This window comes from Chanodichthys erythropterus, chromosome 20 (assembly GCF_024489055.1).
Source record: "Chanodichthys erythropterus isolate Z2021 chromosome 20, ASM2448905v1, whole genome shotgun sequence".
In the NCBI taxonomy this organism is placed as follows: Eukaryota; Metazoa; Chordata; class Actinopteri; order Cypriniformes; family Xenocyprididae; genus Chanodichthys; species Chanodichthys erythropterus.
The window spans coordinates 31456330-31477638 of NC_090240.1; the positions used below are offsets into that span (position 1 = coordinate 31456330).

Sequence of the window (21309 nt, forward strand, 5' to 3'; positions counted from 1 at the left end):
TTTGAAATCGGCCATCACTATATAAGTCATTATTTATTTATTTTATTTTTTTGGTGCACAAAAAACTATTCTCTTCGCTTTATAATATTAATATTAAACCACTGTACTCACATGAACAGATTTAAATGTGTTTTAATGGATCTTGAAAGAGGAAATGTCATTGCTGGCTATGGAGACCTAACTGAACCATGATCGGACTTCAAGAAAAATATCTTAATTTACGTTCCGAAGATGAACGAAGGTCTTACGGGTGTGGAGCGACATGAGGGTGAGTAATTAATGACAGAATTTTCATTTATAGGTGAACTAACCCTTTAAGAATCGGGCAAGTTCGAAAGAGTTTATTGATTGAGTTGCTGACTCTAGAACCGCTCGGACCGATTCAGTCCAATTCGTGAACCGGTTCAACCGAATCATTGAAAAGATCCACTCCAAAATGAACGATTTGTTCGAACGTGTCATTCATGTCACTAGAGTAAAACGGCGAAGTTTAATAGTTATGGTCAGGTTAACACTGATATTTTTTCACTGTCTCATCTCACCTGTGAAACCACATGACGTACACTCAGGTGAGATCCTGCCTGACACACATTCTCGCTGTCACAATATATCAAGAGATCTGTTCCTCTGAACTTGTGGGAGGAGCATCAGGATCACTGCCACACTTCAGCAACCTAGTGTTGTTCACTTCCATGAGGAATCGGTCCATCTGGGCCTGCAAACACAGCGGAAAACCGCCCTTGTGTTATTCGACCGCAGATTGTCAGTTAGAGGATCCGGAGCAGGAACAGAGGGAGGCGGATCCGAGAGGAAAACAAACCGCTGCGTTACAGGGGAGTGACCGTGATGATGGCGTCTCTCGGTAACACCGGCAGCGCCTCCAGCCCGATGGTCATGCTTGCCCCCAAAACCAAGACCAAAAAGAAACATTTCGTGCAGCAGAAGGTGAAAGTGTTCCGAGCGAGCGACCCGATGCTTAGCGTGTTCATGTGGGGCGTTAATCATTCGGTAAGGTGGTTTATGATTTACTTAACTTCCTACATCACACAACTGCCATTTTATAAGCTAACAGTTAGCTGCACGCACGTATATTGGATCCGAGATGTTTAAAAGCGTTGTCTATATAGAAATATTAATAAAATGCATTATTACTGTGTACTGTTATTGTTATGATTGACACATGAGGTCACGCGCAAGCCGGACACATTGTTTCATTGCACGCGGCGGATTTGCAACTGTTGCTAGCGATGTCTGATTTGTGAACAAATCGAGTCGAATCTTTTTGAATGAATCAGTTCACCGATTCGGTCCAACCAGAACTTATTCTAATTGGCTGTTTAGGACATGTCTGACTCACTTTATGTTAATTTTAGTATTGTTTAATTGAAATGTAAATCATAATTCGATTCTAAACGGTTTACATTTTGTAATCTGAATTGCGGCTGTATCAAAATTGAAATGAAGCGCAATAATCACCCGTATCTCTAAAACGTATTAAACATATGTGCTTATATGACTTTATTGTAACTTTTTATAGCATGTAATATGCCACTATGATATAACAGGGACCACGTGATGATGTAATAATAACGTTATGAGGTAAAAGAATCAACTTTGAACGGTTCATTGACACTGTTCGAAAGAACCGTCTGATAAATGACTCCGATTTCCCATCACTAACTATTTAAAATCTTATTTTTTTTCCCCATATATTTTATTTATGTGTTCCTTGCAAAATCTATTTAGTCCAAATACACAACTAACTATGCAGTCAATCCAAATGATTTAAATGCTCTACAAATTATGATTGAAATTCCAATAGGAATCCTCTACACATTCCTTTAAGATTTTTGTGGTATTCTGAGGAAATTAGGGGCAAGTTTATGTTTTATGAAGCATTTGGTTGTTGCATAATTAGAAGGCTGGGAAATGTTCATGTAATGACGTGTCAGAAGAGGGCATATTGAAGTCATTGATCAGTGTTGGGATATGGAAAATCTGTTTGTGCAAAGTTTATTTCAGATACAAAAAGTAGTTTTTTTACCCACTCTTTTTCCAGATAAATGATTTAAATCAAGTTCCAGTGCCCGTCATGCTGCTCCCTGACGACTTCAAAGCCAACACCAAAATTAAAGTGAACAACCATCTCTTCAACAAGTATTTATCCAAAGCACATCATTATTTATATATAATCATTATGTTTACCTTCATTTAGATGTAATGACAGTCAAAGAGTGGCAGCTTTTTCTGCAAAACAGCCACATCAATGCAGCATTTTGTCTACAGGTGATGGGAAATGCAGTATTCTGAAGGAGTTCATCATGCAAATGTAAAATGACCCTTCTGTGCCTTACAGGGAGAATCTTCCAGGCCATTTTAAATTTAAGGAGTACTGTCCGCAAGTTTTCAGGAACCTCAGGGAGCGATTTGGAATTGAAGATCTTGACTACCAGGTGACCTTTTTTCCTTTATTTAAAGTGCCCCATTTATGCTATTTTTAGTTTTGATGGTCTCCTACAATGGGTTTACATGCATCCAAGATTAAAAAAACACCTTAATTTTCTCATAATATCCATTGCAGCATCGCCTCTTTTCTCACAATGTTTGATAAAGGATCCAGTCTCTCTAAACCCCTCCTTTCCGAGAGTCTACCCTCCTGATTGGTCAGATGGCGCAGTCTGTTGTGATTGGTCTATCGCTTACAGTGCGTGTCGGAAACAAAATGCCCATTACCATATTTGAATTTCAGCTCTGGATGCTTCCTCAGCACTTTTTACACATTGATAGGAACAGTAACGTTCATGTCGATTTTACCACACTTCTTGACATGACAACAGCACGAACAAAACTCTTCCAGGCCTCAGCTACAACCACAGTGTTCGAGGTTGGGTCAGAGTAGACATTCATGAGCAGCCAATGACGACCATAGGCTAGCATTATGAAAATATTTTACAAACCTACATAGGTTCACATAGAAATTAAGACTGGAATTACTGACGACTCATTTCACGCAGTTCAGAATCGGCTCTTTCTTTTAGGAGACAATAACTCCATTTATCATGAACTTTGATCTTTGAAGCTTTGCAGACCTTTTACATTTACAAACAGCTAGATTACACACTACATGAAAGATAATAATATTCATGCACTGGATGCAATGCAGCCATTAAAGGGTTAGTTCACCCAAAAATGAAAATAATGTAATTTATTACTCACCCTCATGTCGTTCCACACCCGTAAGACCTTCATTCATCTTCAGAACACAAATTAAGATATTTTTGATTAAATCCGATGGCTCAGTGAGGCCTGCATAGCCAGCAATGCACCTCTCAAGGTCCATAAAGGTACTAAAAACATATTTAAAACAGTTCATGTGAGTTCAGTGGTTCAACCTTAATATTATAAAGCGATGAGAATACCTTTTATGCACCAAAAAACAAAATAGTGACTTTTCAACAGTATAGTGATGGGCCGATTTCAAAACACTGCTTCGGAGCTTTACGAACCGAATCAGTGATTCGGATCTCCTATCAAACGGCTAAACTGCTGAAATCACATGACTTTGGTGCTCCGAGTCACTGATTCGATTCGTAAAGCTCCGAAACAGTGTTTTGAAATCGGCCATCACGAGATATTGTTGAAAAGTCGCTATTTTGTTTTTTTGGTGCATAAAAAGTATTCTCATCACTTTATAATATTAAAGTAGAACTACTGAACTCACATGAACAATTTTAAATATGTTTTTACTACCTTTATGGATCTTGAGCTGTCTATAGAGGTCTCACTGAGCCTTCGGATTTTATCAAAAATATCTGAATTTGTGTTCTGAAGCTGAATGAAGGTCTTACGGGTGTAGAACGACATGAGGGTGAGTGATAAATGACATTATTTTCATTTTTGGGTGAACTAACCCTTTAAGAAATCAGTTTGTATTTGGACATTCAGACTTCTCACATATACTGTATGTGAGCAGTTTCTTTTGTTCTTGCATGTGATATAATATTACTGCTACATTTGATCTGAAGTTTTCATGCGTGCATGGATGTTTTCCGTCAGGTGTCCCTGGCCCGCAGTGCACCCATGAGAGGCGATGGACAGGGAGAAGGTCTTCTCTTCACGTCCTATGACCGTACGCTGATCGTGAAGCACATCTCCAGTGAAGAAGTAGCCGACATGCATAACATTCTGTCTGAGTATCACCAGGTATCTCACAATGTACTGGTTCATGCTTAAATCAAAAGTGCCTTCGAATGAATCGTTATTTCAACATATACAGATAAGTAATATCTGCTCAACTGCTGTATCTTTTATGAAAGTGTGATAGTTGAGTGTCTTAAACACATAGGTATTTATGTAGGAAGTGGTGTCAGACTGCTTCAGTCCAATCATCTGTTCAAATGAAATTCATAACTTTTCCACCAAAAATTGTTAGGAGACGCTTAAGCTTTAGCTTCAATAATTAAAAGCTGGTTGCGAAGAATACAGACACATTTGTGTTTTTGCTTTCCACTTTCTTACACTTATTTGTATGTCATTATAGTTCACGTATTACACAGGTTTGTGTTGGAGAAATAATCCGTCAAAAGAATTCCAGCTATTTTTATGTTTTGTTTTTACTCAGTTGGGATCCACACGCCCTGTCGTTCATTTCCTCTTTACACTCATCCAAACTTGTTCTGTCACTGAAATCATTTTCATGTTCCATCACACTTCCTTGAAATAGGTAAATTCCTCTTTTTATGATTGACAATGATCTTTGTTGTTCTGGGTGCTTATTTAATGGTCATGTTTATGTTTATGGTCGATACCGCGGTGGCCTTAGATTATATAGTGATACATATTGGCATGCATACAGCATCTTGATGAAGCTCTGGTTTAGCATTGTATAATTATATTCTCAGGTGTGTTTGTCATGAATAGTTAATTTAGTGCACAACTAAAATTGTGCAAAAATAAGGGGAACTGCTGAGAGTAATGGTCATGTGATCTCAACATGGCTGAGTTCTGACCGATCTAATATAGAATAATGGGTACACTACTGTTCAAAAGTTTAGGGTCAATCTTTTTTCTTTACTTTTTAGTAAGAGGTCAATACTTTTACTCGGTAAGCATGCATTAAATTGATCAAAAGTGACAGTAAAGACATTCATTATGCTGTAATGTTCTTTTGAACTTTCTATTCATGGAAAAAAGTATCACAAACATATTAAACAGTGCAACGTTTATTTTTGATAATTGATAATGTTTCTTAAGCAACAAATCATATTATAATGATTTCTGTAGGATCATGTGACTCTGAAGACTGGAGTAATGCTGAAAAATTCGCCTTTGGTCACAGAAATAAATTACATTTTACGATATATTCAAGAAATAGAAAAGCTATTTTAAATTGTAATAATATTTCCCAATTTTAACTGTATTTTTAATCAAATAAATGAAGCCTTGGTGAGCATAAGAGACCTTTTTTTAAATTAAAAAGTTGTACTGACTCTAATCTTTTGAATGGTAGTGTATTTTAAATATATTTGTCCCAAGTATTATTTTTTTTGATGTAAAATGTTTTAAGAGCTCTTTAAGACATCAGTCAGCCTCATTGTGGTCGTGACTCGTGCTTATGTAAATGTTGGGTTAGTTCAGCGTTTGTGTGCCACTGGCTTGTTTACAGTGCCGTGACGGCCATGAGAAAAGTATGTGTGAGCTGGTCTAACAGTTTCCATTGTAGCTGAATGAGCAGATTTTAATCGTGACTGTGCCTTTGCATTTGCGCTGCTTTTATACTCACGACATGTCCTGAGGGTACACACTTATCCAGGAACCTGCCTCAACAAAATTATTATTAAATATTAAATAACAAGCTGATATTTGCTTTTAACTGCTATTAACATGTTTTTCCCTTTAGTTCAGCACTGCGCTGGTATCAAGTTAGTTTAGTCGTGCAGTGATGCAGACAGAGAAATTCATTAGGCCTGTGGGCTTGTTTTGGTACTGGATACCATATGCCACCAAAAGTTCATTGTTTATGAACTATGTGCCATTGCATGAACATTTTAACCATGAACATTATGGGTAAAGCTCATGAAATATAATCCATTGTTTTGTGTTGTGTCTCGCAGCATATAGTGAAGTGTCATGGCAGTACACTTCTTCCTCAGTTTTTGGGCATGTACCGTGTTACGGTGGAGAGTGAGGACACGTACCTGATCGTCATGAGGAACATGTTCAGCCACAGACTCGTTGTCCACAGGAAATACGACCTGAAGGTAGGAGCAGTTCCTCGCAGCTGAGATGAGTTGCTGTTTCATCAGGATGTTTTTGACAATGCTGTGTGTCTTAACTTTTCATAGTGTTTTCATGTCTTTGCACACATCATTAACTTCTCGAGCAATAAGCAAACAGAACTTAAATCATGCATCCCACTCCCTTTGACCTGGCTTAAGAGATTTAGGTGGATATGATTGATGAGTAGTTCATGTGTCTCGGATGTACCTGTTCTTGAGGAACTGAGTGCTGAGTTTCGCTGTCAAAGCTGTAAATTGAAACGGTGAATTTGTGTGGATGAAATTCAACCGAGGACAAAGCATCCAGTAGATTGGGATGTGTGTATATATATATACATATACACACGCGCACACACACACACACACACACAGTGGGTACGGAAAGTATTCAGACCCCCTTAAATTTCTCACTCTTTGTTATATTGCAGTCATTTGCTAAAATCATTTAAGTTCGCTTTTTTCCTCATTAATGTACACACAGCACCCCATATTGACAGAAAAACACAGAATGGTTGACATTTTTGCAGATTTATTAAAAAAGAAAAACTGAAATATCACATGGTCCTAAGTATTCAGACCCTTTGCTCAGTATTTAGTAGAAGCACTCTTTTGATCTAATACAGCCATGAGTCCTTTTGGGAAAGATGCAAGAAGTTTTTCACACCAGGATTTGGGGATCCTCTGTCATTCCTCCTTGCAGATCCTCTCCAGTTCTGTCAGGTTGGATGGTAAACGTTGGTGGACAGCCATTTTTAGGTCTTTCCAGAGATGCTCAATTGGGTTTAAGTCAGGGCTCTGGCTGGGCCATTCAAGAACAGTCACGGAGTTGTTGTGAAGCCACTCCTTCCTTATTTTAGCTGTGTGCTTAGGGCCATTGTCTTGTTGGAAGGTAAACCTTCGGCCCAGTCTGAGGTCCTGAGCACTCTGGAGAAGGTTTTCGTCCAGGATATCCCTGTACTTGGCCGCATTCATCTTTCCCTCGATTGCAACCAGTCGTCCTGTCCCTGCAGCTGAAAAACACCCCCACAGCATGATGCTGCCACCACCATGCTTCACTGTTGGGACTGTATTGGACAGGTGATGAGCAGTGCCTGGTTTTCTCCACACATACCGCTTAGAATTAAGGCCAAAAAGTTCTATCTTGGTCTCATCAGACCAGAGAATCTTATTTCTCACCATCTTGGAGTCCTTCAGGTGTTTTTTAGCAAACTCCATGCAGGCTTTCATGTGTCTTGCACTGAGGAGAGGCTTCTGTCGGGCCACTCTGCCATAAAGCTCTGACTGGTGGAGGGCTGCAGTGATGGTTGACTTTCTACAACTTTCTCCCATCTCCCGGATCTGTGCCTTGCCACAATTCTGTCTCTGAGCTCTTCAGGCAGTTCCTTTGACCTCATGATTCTCATTTGCTCTGACATGCACTGTGAGCTGTAAGGTCTTATATAGACAGGTGTGTGGCTTTCCTAATCAAGTCCAATCAGTATAATCAAACACAGCTGGACTCAAATGAAGGTGTAGAACCATCTCAACGATGATCAGAAGAAATGGACAGCACCTGAGTTAAATATATGAGTGTCACAGCAAAGGGTCCGAATAAAAAGTTGATGTAAACAATAGATCTACATAATATTCAAATATGCAGTTCATAGGGGACATGATGTATTACAGCATGAAATAATATTTAAACCCTATAACATTTTTATTTCACAATATGACTTTTTTCTCTCAATTTCGAGTTGATATCGCCCATTTCGGATTTTATAAACTCGCTATTCTGAGGATAAAAGGCAGAACATCGAGTTTATATGTCACAATTTTGACTTTTATTCTCAGAATTGTGAGATATGAACTCGAAATTAAATTTTTTACTCTTCTATTCCGGGGTTACAGCAGAACTGTCATTTTCTGACACCTGATAGGCTGCGCCCACAAAACATGTCATCGCTGTTTACAAACACCCAAATGGTCTATTTATATTTACAAGTAAACTGATTTTTTTTTTTTTTTTCATTTCCATGAATATATTTGAACATGTATTTAACATTTTTATCAACATGGAAATAATGGCTGTTTTGTCAAAATTATGGTGCATGTGATCACTGATATTTATGTATTTGCTTTGTATTATATTTATGCTAAAGTTCAAAAGGTAAGATTTTTAAAATTGTTTTTGAAAAAAGTCTCTCATGCTTACCAAAGCTGAATTTTCAGCATCATTACTCCACTCTTCAGTGTCACATTAGTTGTGCTGATTAATGTTTTTGTGGAAACGTAGATTTTTTTTGAAATAGAAAACTTTATTAACATTATAAATGTCTTTACTGTCACTCTGTTCCCATTTTACTGAATAAAAGTAATATTAATTTTATGAGAAAAATCTTACTGACCCCAAACTTTTGAACTCATAATAATAATAATAAAGCTATGTCTGTTATCAAGTATGTGAATGGCAGGAGTATCTTTTGGATTTTCTTGGTATGAACAGACCTAAACACCCACTATCTTATTTATTGCTATTTTGAATCTGTGCCACAAGGGGGCGTGAATGCACATGTGATGTACAACAAACCTCCACAACAACGGTCTGTTACAGCATCCAATGCTGATATATTTAATGAAGGACACACTCAAGACTGTCTAACTTTGTGTTTTCTTCAGGGTTCCCTGGTGGATCGTGAGGCCAGTGACAAAGAGAAGGTAGGACATCAGTCCAGATCATTTTTAAGTTACCTGATAGACACAAACTCCCTAGTCATGACATTCTCTCTTCTTCTAATGCAGGTGAAAGAGCTGCCCACTTTTAAAGATGTGGATTTCAGAAATAACATGCAGAAGGTTTATGTGACGGAGGAACAGAAAGAGAAGATTATGGAGAAGCTAAACCGAGACGTAGAGGTAAAGACATGCTCAATGAACATTTGGACTTTTAAAAATGTATATTTCAAACTAGTTACATACTGCAGGATGAACTGCAAAAGGTAATAAAATGATGATTATGATATTAATATTGCCTTTAATCTTTCTATGATGATAGTTCCTGGTGAAGCTGAAGATAATGGACTACAGCCTGTTGCTGGGCATCCACGACGTGGCACGTGGCGAGCGGGAGGAAGAGGAGGCTGAGGAGCCCTGCTGTGAAGATGACACTGATCCTGAGAACGGCCTTGCTCCGGCGGCACAGGTTGGCTCTTACGGCACGTCTCCGGAAGGCATCGCCGGTTACATGAACAACTTCAAACCCCTGGGCCCTGGAGAATTTGACCCTTACGTTGATGTATACGCTGTCAAAAGCGCCCCAGGTAAGACAGAGGGGAAGTCAAGGATGTTGGGGAAACCCACCTTGTGTCTAGCATGAATGGAAGAGGGAAATGGGAAAGGATGTGACATGTGTCTGCTTGTGCTGGATTTCAGGAGCGCCGCAGAGGGAGGTGTATTTCATGGGCCTCATTGATGTGTTGACGCAGTACGACACTAAGAAGAAAGCTGCCCACGCAGCAAAGACCGTTAAACATGGCGTGAGTGGAAAAACACTTTTAATGCGTACTTGTCCGATATTATTTGAGATATAGGAGGTTATAATAACATGACTCATCCTTTTCCTTCCTTTTCAGGCTGGTGCTGAAATATCTACAGTTCATCCAGAGCAGTATGCCAAACGATTCCGCGAATTCATCTCCAACATTTTTGCGTAACCACTTCTGGGTGTCCTTGTCAACATTTCAAGGTCACTTTTTACCCCAAAATCAAAATAAAAGAATTAAATTATATTTTGCATTGCAGACATTAGACGTATTTTTAGGGCCATTTAGTTATGTTTCATTGTGACTATTTTTAGGACAGTAAAACACATTTGCCCCCTTTCCAAATTGTCATTACTGTAATGTGTCCAGATGTTGTTGTTTTTTTTTTTGTTTTTTTTGTTTTTTGATATTCTCATTGCAATAATAGTCATTATATATAATCAGTGTTGTCAAATTGATTAATTGTGATTAACATAAGTTACTTATATATATATATATATTAGGGATGGGCATTCGATTAAATTTTCTTAGTCGATCGTCGGAAGAATTAATGATCGACTATCGATTAATCATTAATATTTTTATAATACAATTAATTATTTAACTTTTATAATTCAAAAATGCAATGAATACAAAAACACGGCGTGTTTTTCCTCGTTGAGACCTTTATTACAAGATCAACTTGTGGCAGACAGTTAAACTATATTCAGTTAGGCAAACCGAACATATATGCGCGTGCATATGCGGTGCTCTAAAGCAGTGGAACCTGCAGCTGCGAGCCGGCGTTTCTAAACAGAGACCTCATTTGTTCCAAAATAATAATAATAATAAAAAAGAATCATGTTAAACAATAACTTAAAAAACATAATAATACTTGATCTGACAGGTCAGATCTGACAGGTTTTGTCAAAATGTAACTCAAAACTATCCAAGCCAGAAGAAAGAGCCAGATATTAGCCTTCCTAACAATTAGGCTAACTTAACAAATTAGGCTACTTAAAGCCTCGTGAAAAATAACTAACTTTAGTAACTCGCATACAACTTCTGCACCAGTCTACTGATTTTTGTTGAGAAATATAAGCATGTTGACATGATCTGGGGTCAGACGCGACCGCAACCTGGTGACCGTCAGTCCAGCCGCGGAAAACACCCGATCTGAGGGGACTGACGTTGCCGGGATGCACAGGTACCTGCGCGCTAACTTGGCCAGCCCGGGGAACCTATTTCCGTTCACTTTCCAGTCTGTAGGTGTGCAATTCAGGGGTGGGGGATTCTCCCTCAGAATCAAAACGGAAGATCACAGATAACCGAGTATGGTGTCAAATATTGCACCCTGGTGGTAAAATGTTTAATTGCTGTCACACAGTGAAATTCATTTAATTGCTTCAAGACTCACACTACGCAATGCAAAAAATGCATTAATCGATAACAAATTAACGTGATCGACGAAATTCTTAACGATCAATTATCGATCGTCGATTAATCATGCCCATCCCTAATATATATATAATATACTGCATGTATATATAATATACAGTCAAACCAAAATGTATTCAGACACCTTGAACATTTCATTCATTAATACAGTTTATTCACTATAGTTTAAAAAAATGGTAATAAAATATGACAAGATCTCAGAGTTAAACTGTGTCAGAAAATTTTTTATCTTAATTATGTCAGATAACACTTAAGCAAAACATGGTCAGGTTAAATTGTCTGAATAATTTTTTTGGTTCCAAATTTTTAGAGCATTTTAGAGAAACATTTTTGGGTATAATATGTAAACACAGTTTACTTGATTTTGCTATCCTCACTTTCATAAATGAACTATAGTGTCCTGCACCCACTAGTAAAAAATATATATAAAAAATATCTGAATAATTTTTGGTTTGACTGTAATTAAAAAAAAAAATAAAAAAATAAAAAGTTTGGAACCACTACGATTTTTAATGTTTTTAAAAGAAGTTTCGTCTGCTCACCAAGGCTACATTTATTGAATTAAAAATACAATATAAAACAGTAATATTGTGAAATATTATTACAATTTAAAATAACTGTGTACTATATAAATATATTTGACAAAGTAATTTATTCCTGTGATGCAAAGCTGAATTTTCAGCATCGTTACTCCAGTCTTCAGTGTCACATGATCCTTCAGAAATCATTCTAATATGATGATTTGATGCTCAAGAAACATTCATTATTATTATCAATGTTGAAAACAGTTGTGTACTTTTTTTTCAGGATTCCTTGATGAATAGAAAGTTCAAAAGAACAGCATTTATCTGAAATACAAAGCTTCTGTAGCATTATACACTACCGTTCAAAAGTTTGGGGTCAGTAAGAATTTATTTTTATTTTTTTGAAAAGAAATTAAAGAAATTAATACTTTTATTCAGCAAGGATGTATTAAATCAATCAAAAGTGGAACTTTCTATAACTTTATACTTTTCTATATTGTACACAAATATTTTGTACAATTGTACACATTAAATGTTTCTTGAGCAGCAGATCAGCATATTAGAATGATTTCTGAAGGATCATGTGACACTGAAGACTGGAGTAATGATGCTGAAAATTCAGCTTTGCATCACAGGAATAAATTACTTTTTGAAATATATTCAAATAGAAAACAGTTATTTTAAATTGTAATAATATTTCACAATATTACTGTTTTTTACTGTATTTTTAATTCAATAAATGTAGCCTTGGTGAGCAGAAGAAACTTCTTTTAAAAACATTAAAAATCTTAGTGGTTCCAAACTTTTGGACTGTACTGTGTATATATGTGTGTGTATATATAATAAATATATAATATATATATATATATTAATATATATATATATATATATATATATATATATATATATATATATATATATATATATATATATATATATATATATATATATATATATATATATAAAATCAATGCTGTCTAATCGCAATTAACATGAAAGTTTGTTCAATATATATATATATATATATATATATATATATATATATAATTTATATATTAATTTAATTTATTTATACATTACATATATAATGTGTGTTAGATGCAATTAATCATGATTAATCGATTTTACAGCACTATACACACTCATGCTCATTACAATAATACTATTATTTGTTTTCTTTTGCATATAATGAGAATTTGGAGGGGAAATGTGCTTAATTGTAATGAAAATATTTTGCGAATACAAAAAAAAAAGACTTAATAGGCTTAATTTTTAAGCAAAATATAACATCTTATTTCTTTCTTTTGAATTTTAGGATGAAATATTCACCGGACATGTCCTTCACAGGTTTTGTCAGATTCACTCGACACGTCTTTGCAGTTTCTATCTACTGTCGTCATATTGATTAGTTGATATTTTTTAGCGCCTGTTGGCTGTGCTTCACATTTTCATAGAGTTTCATAACACAATATTTAGGCATGACATGTTGACGGGAACTTAACATTCTCATCTACACTACAGCTACATTCATTAAGTGCATCTTCACAATTTAATAGAACTAGATTCACGTGAATCATCTCGTGGCACAACCCACAAACATGGGAACATTGCCTAATCTTTTAAGGAGATATGACTCCAAACCTGTAGCAGTGACATAACTTGTTCTTGGTGTGCTCTCTCTCTCTCTCCCTCTCTTTCTTTGGACTTTGGATTGGCAGAGAGAGAATCCACCGCCTTAACCATTTGCTGAACCGATTCTGGAGGAATAGCAGAAACTCATGTTGTCTGATGCTTTAAGTGCATGCTAGCTTCACTTGATATATGCAGCACTAGAATGTTGTGAGGAGGGAAACGAGATACTTTGTAAAAAAGAAAATTACCAGCCGGGGACCCTAAGTGTACAGTAAGGGTTTAGATTAAAGTAATATTATGAATTGAATGCTGACTGTTTATATGGATGGATGGAGCACACACTATTATTTCCTCCTATTTGAGCTATTTTATGCAGTTAGCCTTAATGCCGAAAAGAGGAATTTTGTAGTTTGTAGTAGAAATACTCTAGCAACACTGAGCTGATTTAGTATGAAATGCCTTATTGTTGCATTTTATTTATTTTATCAGTGTTTGGACCAAATATATTTTTCAGAGATTTCCACAAACATGGTTTCTGTTATTTATTCCTTTTAGGTTTGTAAGGCACAATTATATCCATAACAGTTGTAATTTACACGGTATTTTTAGAGCTGTTTTAACACCTTAAGATGTTGTTACATTAAGACAAGTTGTTACATTGTGTTCACATAATGCATGTAACGACTGTAATTACAATAATGTGCATTATTAAGTACAATAAAACATTTTTGTTATATATTGAGTGAAACCTAATAAACTTTGTCTACAATTTAGGAATAAGCCTTCAGATCATAGTCAAGTCTTCAAGTCTTTATGGTCATAATAACATACAATAATGTCTACGATAAGTATATATCTGTAATGTTTTTGACAACTTCAGGTTTGGTTCCCTGTGAATGCTTGTGATTAACTGCTTCTTTGATTGTAACTCTGATAAACTTTGAAAGAATTAAGGTCGTTGGGGCCTCCCTGATGTCTGGACCCGCACATGAAGAAGGGGTCAAGGACAGGATCCACCTAGCCCTTTCCAGGAGCTGTGATTTTGCTGACAAACTCTTTCCTGTTTCACTGACAAAAAGATATACTCTTAACAATGGGAAGCGTGCAGGGGGGGAAAGTCAATCGTCTAACAAACTGCTGACGAATTCTTGTGGTTGTAGGAGTAGCTGGAACACGAAGTTCAGAGCGTCACATTATTCTTATTAAGGCTTTTCATACTGTTCTGGGTTACAGACACTCTTTAACCCTTGATTAATAATCATAAAGTAAATATACAAATAAAATTGACTGTTAATATTTAAGTGTGAAACGCACATAACAGGCCTCATTTGGAGCCAGTTTAAAGTTTGACTGAATAGATACATTTCATTTACTGATTTATTTAGCAGATTTTGGCTTTTCGAAATAGTATACAATTAAAGGAAGGGTAGGCAATTTCAGAGAGGCTAGTAATAGCAAGCTAGCTTTGAACGCGCCTTTACTGTAATGGCTGTATCAATTTGCGGGTCCCAAACAGACCCGCCGCGGAGGTAAGGTTTTAATCGCGGATTCAGCGCGGAGCCACGGTGGGTCTGCAATCCGCCTTTGTTGCGGATCCATCACTGTGTGCAAGTGGACGCTGATACGTGTCCATTCGCGGATACGTTTCGGAAGCCGCGATACCTCCTTTTGCTGTGTGGGTTTCCTCCCTTCAGTGTGTTCTCCAAGACCACGCCTGCCACAACACATGAACGCGCACAGCCAGAGTTTGCAAAGCATCATGAGAGACGGCGTTAAATTACCTCATGTCTCAAAGCGCATAACATTACAATAATAATTAATGTAAACAACTTACAAAGCTCTGACTTGTACCACCTGACTGCTGCAGATTCATTTCAGCACTGATAGTTTTGATGTAGAAATGCATAAATCCGAGTCTGGGGACGCGAACGGCTCTGGGTTGAACGTCACAGGTTACTATCTCATGATTAGGGTTATAACATGGCATGAACGCAGCATAAGCTCGTTATTTTGGTTCAGGAGGAACTGTAAAAGGCGGCTGCTGTTTGTTTACGGCCCTCGGCAACTGTCTACAACTCTGAATAGCCTTGTTACGTAACGCGCAGATGACGTGTAATGACGGCGCAAACGGGTTCGCAGAGATAATAGTACATTTAAAAAAAAACAGAAAAAATATGCGACCCGTGCTGTCAGAATGAGCACGGACTAATTTCGAGTTACAGGCAAAACAATTGAAAAATGTCAGTTTTGTTTGAATTTGAGGTTTTCACAAAAATGTGTTCGTTAAGCCCTTGTCTAGTGATCCCAATGCTCCAAATAGCAATTAAACATCTAAAAGTATCTTTATTTGTCGGTTTTCTGAAAGGAGTACCTTTCCTTGTCCATGAAAAATGCAGTTTTTCTCTGCTCGCTTCCAGACGACTGGCAACAAGTTTGGTATTGTAAAAAGCAGCATTCCAGCTTTTTGAATATTCATAGTGAATTCTCGATGGCATGAGTCCGAACCAATGAAAAGTGATTTTCACACTCATGCTGATGTAAACAAAACAATCTTACTCACGCTGACTGACAGGTCCGAAGCTGGCGCACAAAGACGCCACTATCCCGATATACACACATACACAGAATTACAGTACTTAAAAAAAATAAATAAATAAATCTGTCTTGGTATTCACACAAATATTATCTGTTATATCATTTTAAGGTATGGTTGCTTGGTGATTTTGTTTTAGAACCTTCAGAAAACTCGATTTTTCTCAAAATTGACATTGACTCTTGTCGTCTTCAAAAAAGTGTAGCTCAGTCATTTTTTGTTGTATTCCAACAAATCATACATCACTTTGAAGGTGTTTTTAATAGAGAATGTGAAACTAACAATAACTTGATAATTTGCCCATTGCGACTCATTTTGCTAGCACAGGTCACATATGTTGACAGGCAGGTAGGACATCTTATCATTGCATTTGGGCCATTTTTTGGTCCCTAGACTTCCACAGAGGATATATGTACGTTTTAATATTTAGACCACTTCTATTATTGATTGCTATTGGGATGTTTAGAGAGTTTCAACCTGTATAACAAAAAGTTTTTATAAAAAAATTGCCTACCCTACCTTTAATATTACTACTCGTAATATTACACATGCAGTTTTGAAACGGAATTAATGAAAACTAACTAAACAATAAATGCAACCTACGGTAGCAGGGTCACCTATATGACGATATTGCAGCAGACAACTGTTTGAAATGTTATGTGTTGTATCACATACATTTTAAAAAAAAAATAGTAGACTGTATGAAGTGTATTAGGGCTGCACGATATATCGCATGAGATTGTCACGCGCATTTCGTCAGTAAAGCCGGTTCCCTGATTACCGTTAAATCTCCATCACCTGCTTTCAAATGGAGCGGCATTTAATAGACAGAGCCGTAGATCACTGAAAAGCCACGCAATATCGCGTTCATTATCGAAGGCGATTCATCTGCGATATGAACGCGATATTGCGTGGCTTTTCATTGAACTACGGCTCTGTCTATTAAATGCCGCTGCATTTGAAAGCAGGTGATGGAGATTTAGCGGTAATCAGGGAACCGGCTTTATTGATGAATTGCGCGTGACAATCTCATGCGATATATCGTGCAGCCCTAAAGTGTATATTATTCAGTAAGCTAGTAATCCATTCTGAACAGCCATACACACAGGAGTCCATACGTGCATAAATTGCACATTGAAGTGATGTTTTATAATTAAGACAATAATTTGTACTGCTCATATTTCATGAATTAGGCCCTTTGTGGCTGATTGACTTGCTATAAATGATCATTTTCAAACTCAGGTCATGCGGTACTGTTTAAACAGAAATGTCTAAATGCTAAAGTCAACCCTAACAGTCATCCCAGCTACAAAATGTCAAACATTTGTTCTTTTGAAGCCAAAAGCCGTTAGGCAGAAATGGATGTCTTTAAGTCAGATTAGCGATCGGTTTGTAGTGTCCTCAACCTCAGTAGCAGTTGCTGAAGTGGTCAGTGGGGGATGCTGAGAGTTTGATGTACGGCTGGCTTCCTACCTCTCTCTTGCTCTGCCTGCCTCACTGCCCCTCGACCACGAAAGCATTTCCTGCTATTGTTCTGCTGGGGGCTTTGTTTTTTCAGCATGTCAAGCACAAACCAGCTAAATATTTTTTTTTCCCTTTTAGACTTTCAGAAGTGTGAAAAGATTGTCTAGAAAAAACTGGAGAAAAAAAACAAAACAAAAAAAAAACATCCAGAAGCCCCAGGGCCCCAAAAGATTTAACTAACGTTCAAATAAGAGCAAAGTAGTCAATCCACACACACGTAAAAAGTTTACAGTTGATTGTGCAGCAATTTGGAAATTAAAAAAATAAAAAAGTTTCTTATTTATTTGTGAAAAGACACCCTTCTGCAAGCAACTAAATATTTCATAATCATAAATAAAAGGGAACTTTTTGTTCATAAAATTAGACTGAGCTCATTTAGACATGTGAACAACCATTTTCTGCTTTAACAAAGGCATTAATCATTTAAAACTTTTTTTTAAAAAACCCACTTGCTTCAAAATTGTGTATTCTAATATTGCTTCTTAATTATAAACTTGGTTTTGCCTAATTTGCATGTAGATCTAAATAATATGCTAATGAATACATGCAAATGCTATTTCTATATACATACAGTAACTACTTTGTTTAAAAATACTACTTAATAATATGTTAAATTTTGGTTATTGAGAAAAAAAATGCAAGAGATGTACTGATGTAATTGTTAAAAACAGTGATTCTCGCTCCAAACACATTTGCAGGCCTCATTCAAAACTTGCTAAAGTTGCATGTTTGTTTATTACACATCATTGAGGCAGAATTCATAATGTGTTTAGCTACCAATAAGAGAATCATGTGCCTGCTCATTAGTACAGATTTGCTGTGCTTTGGGTAATGTGTAACATATACACCCTGGGGCTTGTGCATAATCCTTATTTTGTTGTTGCGCCACACCCTCCTGCAACCACTTTAATTCCATCTTGGCTCCACACTTTGTTTAGACCAATACTCACAGAAAAACAAACATTCTCTCCGGTTATATGTATCATATCTGCAATCAAGAGATTCTTGGAGTCCTTCCTGTCAGATTTGACCCCCTCCTGTCCTGTGAGGATGTCCTGTCAGTGTGACGGTGGAGCAAACAAGCGCGTGAGAGGGAGAGGGAAGAGCTTATTTTGCCCCACAAGCCAATGTATGGCTAGATTCCACACAACATTCCAGTCAAGCAAAGCCTCCGGTGAAATTTCTCCAGGACTGCTTCTACAGACGGGTTGACCCTGAGAGCCTCATCTGCAATAACTACATAGCAAGGTAGGTCTCCTATCCCTCTGTCTTTTAGGTATTTGATTAGCATTGATCCCTGATGTAGTTGCTTGGGATATTTTGGCTTTAATTTTCTAATTGGGGATCAAAAACTTTGATATATTTGGTGCCAAAAAGACTTAGAACTGGGATCGGTAACTCTGGGACTTGAGGTCCACTGTCAAGACTTGCTGAACTGGGAAAGGGCAAAAGGGACGGATTTTAGGAAATAATATCTGACCTACAATCCTCTAAAAGCAGAGACAGGCAACTTTAGCCCTCAAGGTCCAATTTAGGGTTGAGCTTAAAAATATAGGTTGAATTCAGGGTGATTGGGATACTTTTTGCCATTGAGATGACGGGGGAAAAGTGTACCAATCAACCTTAATTCACCCTACTTGAAAAAACTTGCCAAAGTCTTTAGGATTGCTTGAGAATCACAGACAGTTATGTTCAATAAAGGTTGGAGCTAAACTCTGCAGGACAGCATGTATTGTGGGCCACAGTTTTAGACGATTGTGTGTCAGACATTTATTTTTTCCTAAAATCCGTCCCTCTTGCCCTTTCCCAACGCAGCAATTTTTACTTGTACAATAGGTCAAGTGAACAACCTTTAAACACTCTTTCCATGTTGTTTCTTTCTGCAGAACATGACGTACGATCTCCACAACTCGTCGTACGACTTCTACAACGGCACGCCGTGGTTCGTCTACGACTGCAACATCCACCTAGATGAGAGCGGCCGACGTATCGCTCTTTTCCTGCTTTACCTGGTGCTGTTCATGGTAGGGTTGGCCGAGAACACAGTGGTGGTTTGGGTGAACTGGCGAAGGCGGCATTCGGCGAATGGCGTTCTGTTCTGCATCATCAACGTCAGCTTGTCTGACTTGATGGTGATCTTCACCATGCCCTTCTTCATGCTGGAGGTGACTATGGACAAGGTTTGGCTGTGGGGCCGCTTCCTTTGCAAGGTCACGCACCTCGTGTACATCGTCAACTTCTACAGCAGCTCCCTCTTCCTGGCCTTTATGACTCTGGAGCGATACTTGTCCCTGAAACGTCCCAATGCACCCGCCTGCTTCCCTCCACAGCACAAACGCCGCTGGTTGCTCTGCGGCGGGATCTGGCTCTTGTCGCTTGTGCTGGCCTTGCTGGAGAACGTCCATGTTGACCTGTTGGAGTGGGATGAACCGGGCTGCTATATGGTTCCTGAACAGTACTACACGGAGTGGTTCGTCTCAGTTTCCTTCCTTTGCCTGATATTCCAATTCCTGGGGCCGGCATCCGTCATCATCACCTGTAACATCTTGATCGCCCGAGCCGTCCGCTCAGCTCCTGACATCCAGAATCGCCGGGACGTGTGGTTGGTGCACCTGTACTCGCTGGTCTTTGTGGCCTGCTGGCTACCCTACCATTTGGTGTTGTTCTTGTTGACGGTGGACGACTTGGATCCGCACCTGTTCTCCTGCAACGCGCTCAGTGTGCTGTACTTCTCATTTAGCCTTGTGCAATGCTTGTCGCTCTTTCACTGCATCGCCAACCCAATCCTTTACAATTTTCTCAGTAAGAGCTTCCGCAACAATCTAATAAATGCAGTGATCAGCCACATCTCTTCACCACTGGCCAGCACGCCGGCTAACGCAGTAGCCGACAACACAGGGAATAAAGCGGTGAAAGAGCGGAAGCTCAGTAACGCAAGCACGAGTAACTCCGACATTGGCGCATGAAAAGGAAAACTCCTAAATGACGATCTGGTGAAGCAAAATATGTGCTACGAATGAAATGGCCTTGTTGAGGCAGTTGTTTTTGGTCAGTTGCCCTGTAACTAACCATAATGTCTCCTGTTTTTCTCACCTCAGCATTGTTAACAGTGCAAGGAAGGAAATATTGTCAACCTTTCGTAACCTTTACTTCCACTGGTTCCTATTGTCACATCTAGGAACTCCTAGATAAGTAATAAAAAGCCTACCCACATGCCAGTGTTTGTACAAAGACTGTTTTGATTGTTCTGCTCGACAAGAACTCTCACTTAGCTGTCCATATGCTCAATCACAACACCTAGTAATGTTTAAATGGCTTTTGAGCTCAGCAACTTGTATGTACATATTGTTATGGATGTGATGTCACAAAAATTGAATAAAATTTATTTTAAAAGTCTTTTGAACATGTTTGAGTGAAAGGGGGAGCAAATCATTAAATCATTTTGTAAATCATTTTGTTTTGAGCATGTCATTCTCCATTGTCTGAAAAATTATTTTCTACCATAGAAATGTTTGTTGAATATAAATCACCTGTAGTCAATAATTGTATCACTTAAAGGGTTAGTTAAACCAAAAATGAAAATAATTTCATTTATTACTCACCCTCATGCCGTTCCACACCTATAAGACCTTTGTTAACCTTCAGAGCGCAAATTAAGATATTTTTGTTGAAATCCAATGGCTCAGTGATGGCCCAGCAATGACATTTCCTCTCTCAAGATCCATAAATGTACTAAAAACATATTTAAATCAGTTCATGTGAGGGGTTCAATATTAATATTATAAAGCTAAAAGAATATTTTT

At 37.8% G+C, this 21309-nt stretch overlaps 2 protein-coding genes across 3 annotated transcripts; both read left to right on the forward strand.

Moving 5' to 3' along the window:
• The first annotated feature begins 508 nt into the window (after nucleotides 1-508).
• On the forward strand, nucleotides 509-14168 carry pip4k2ca (phosphatidylinositol-5-phosphate 4-kinase, type II, gamma a). Of its 2 annotated transcripts, XM_067371675.1 has the most exons (11): nucleotides 532-1008; nucleotides 2060-2157; nucleotides 2357-2453; nucleotides 4057-4203; nucleotides 6114-6260; nucleotides 8934-8972; nucleotides 9057-9170; nucleotides 9310-9574; nucleotides 9687-9790; nucleotides 9887-9999; nucleotides 13073-14168. In XM_067371675.1, the coding sequence occupies exons 1-10, from the start codon at nucleotides 847-849 to the stop codon at nucleotides 9965-9967; spliced, it is 1254 nt and encodes a 417-aa protein (XP_067227776.1). In that variant the 5' UTR covers nucleotides 532-846; the 3' UTR covers nucleotides 9968-9999; nucleotides 13073-14168. The 2 variants fall into 2 exon arrangements, with proteins under 2 accessions (XP_067227775.1, XP_067227776.1); XM_067371674.1 differs by having other exon boundaries at nucleotides 509-1008; nucleotides 8934-9170.
• Nucleotides 14169-18567: 4399 nt separating this feature from the next.
• On the forward strand, nucleotides 18568-20902 carry gpr182 (G protein-coupled receptor 182). Its single transcript, XM_067371262.1, has 2 exons — nucleotides 18568-18754; nucleotides 19393-20902. Exon 2 carries the CDS (start codon nucleotides 19396-19398, stop codon nucleotides 20470-20472), a length of 1077 nt encoding a protein of 358 aa, XP_067227363.1. The 5' UTR covers nucleotides 18568-18754; nucleotides 19393-19395; the 3' UTR covers nucleotides 20473-20902.
• The last annotated feature ends 407 nt before the right edge of the window (nucleotides 20903-21309 follow it).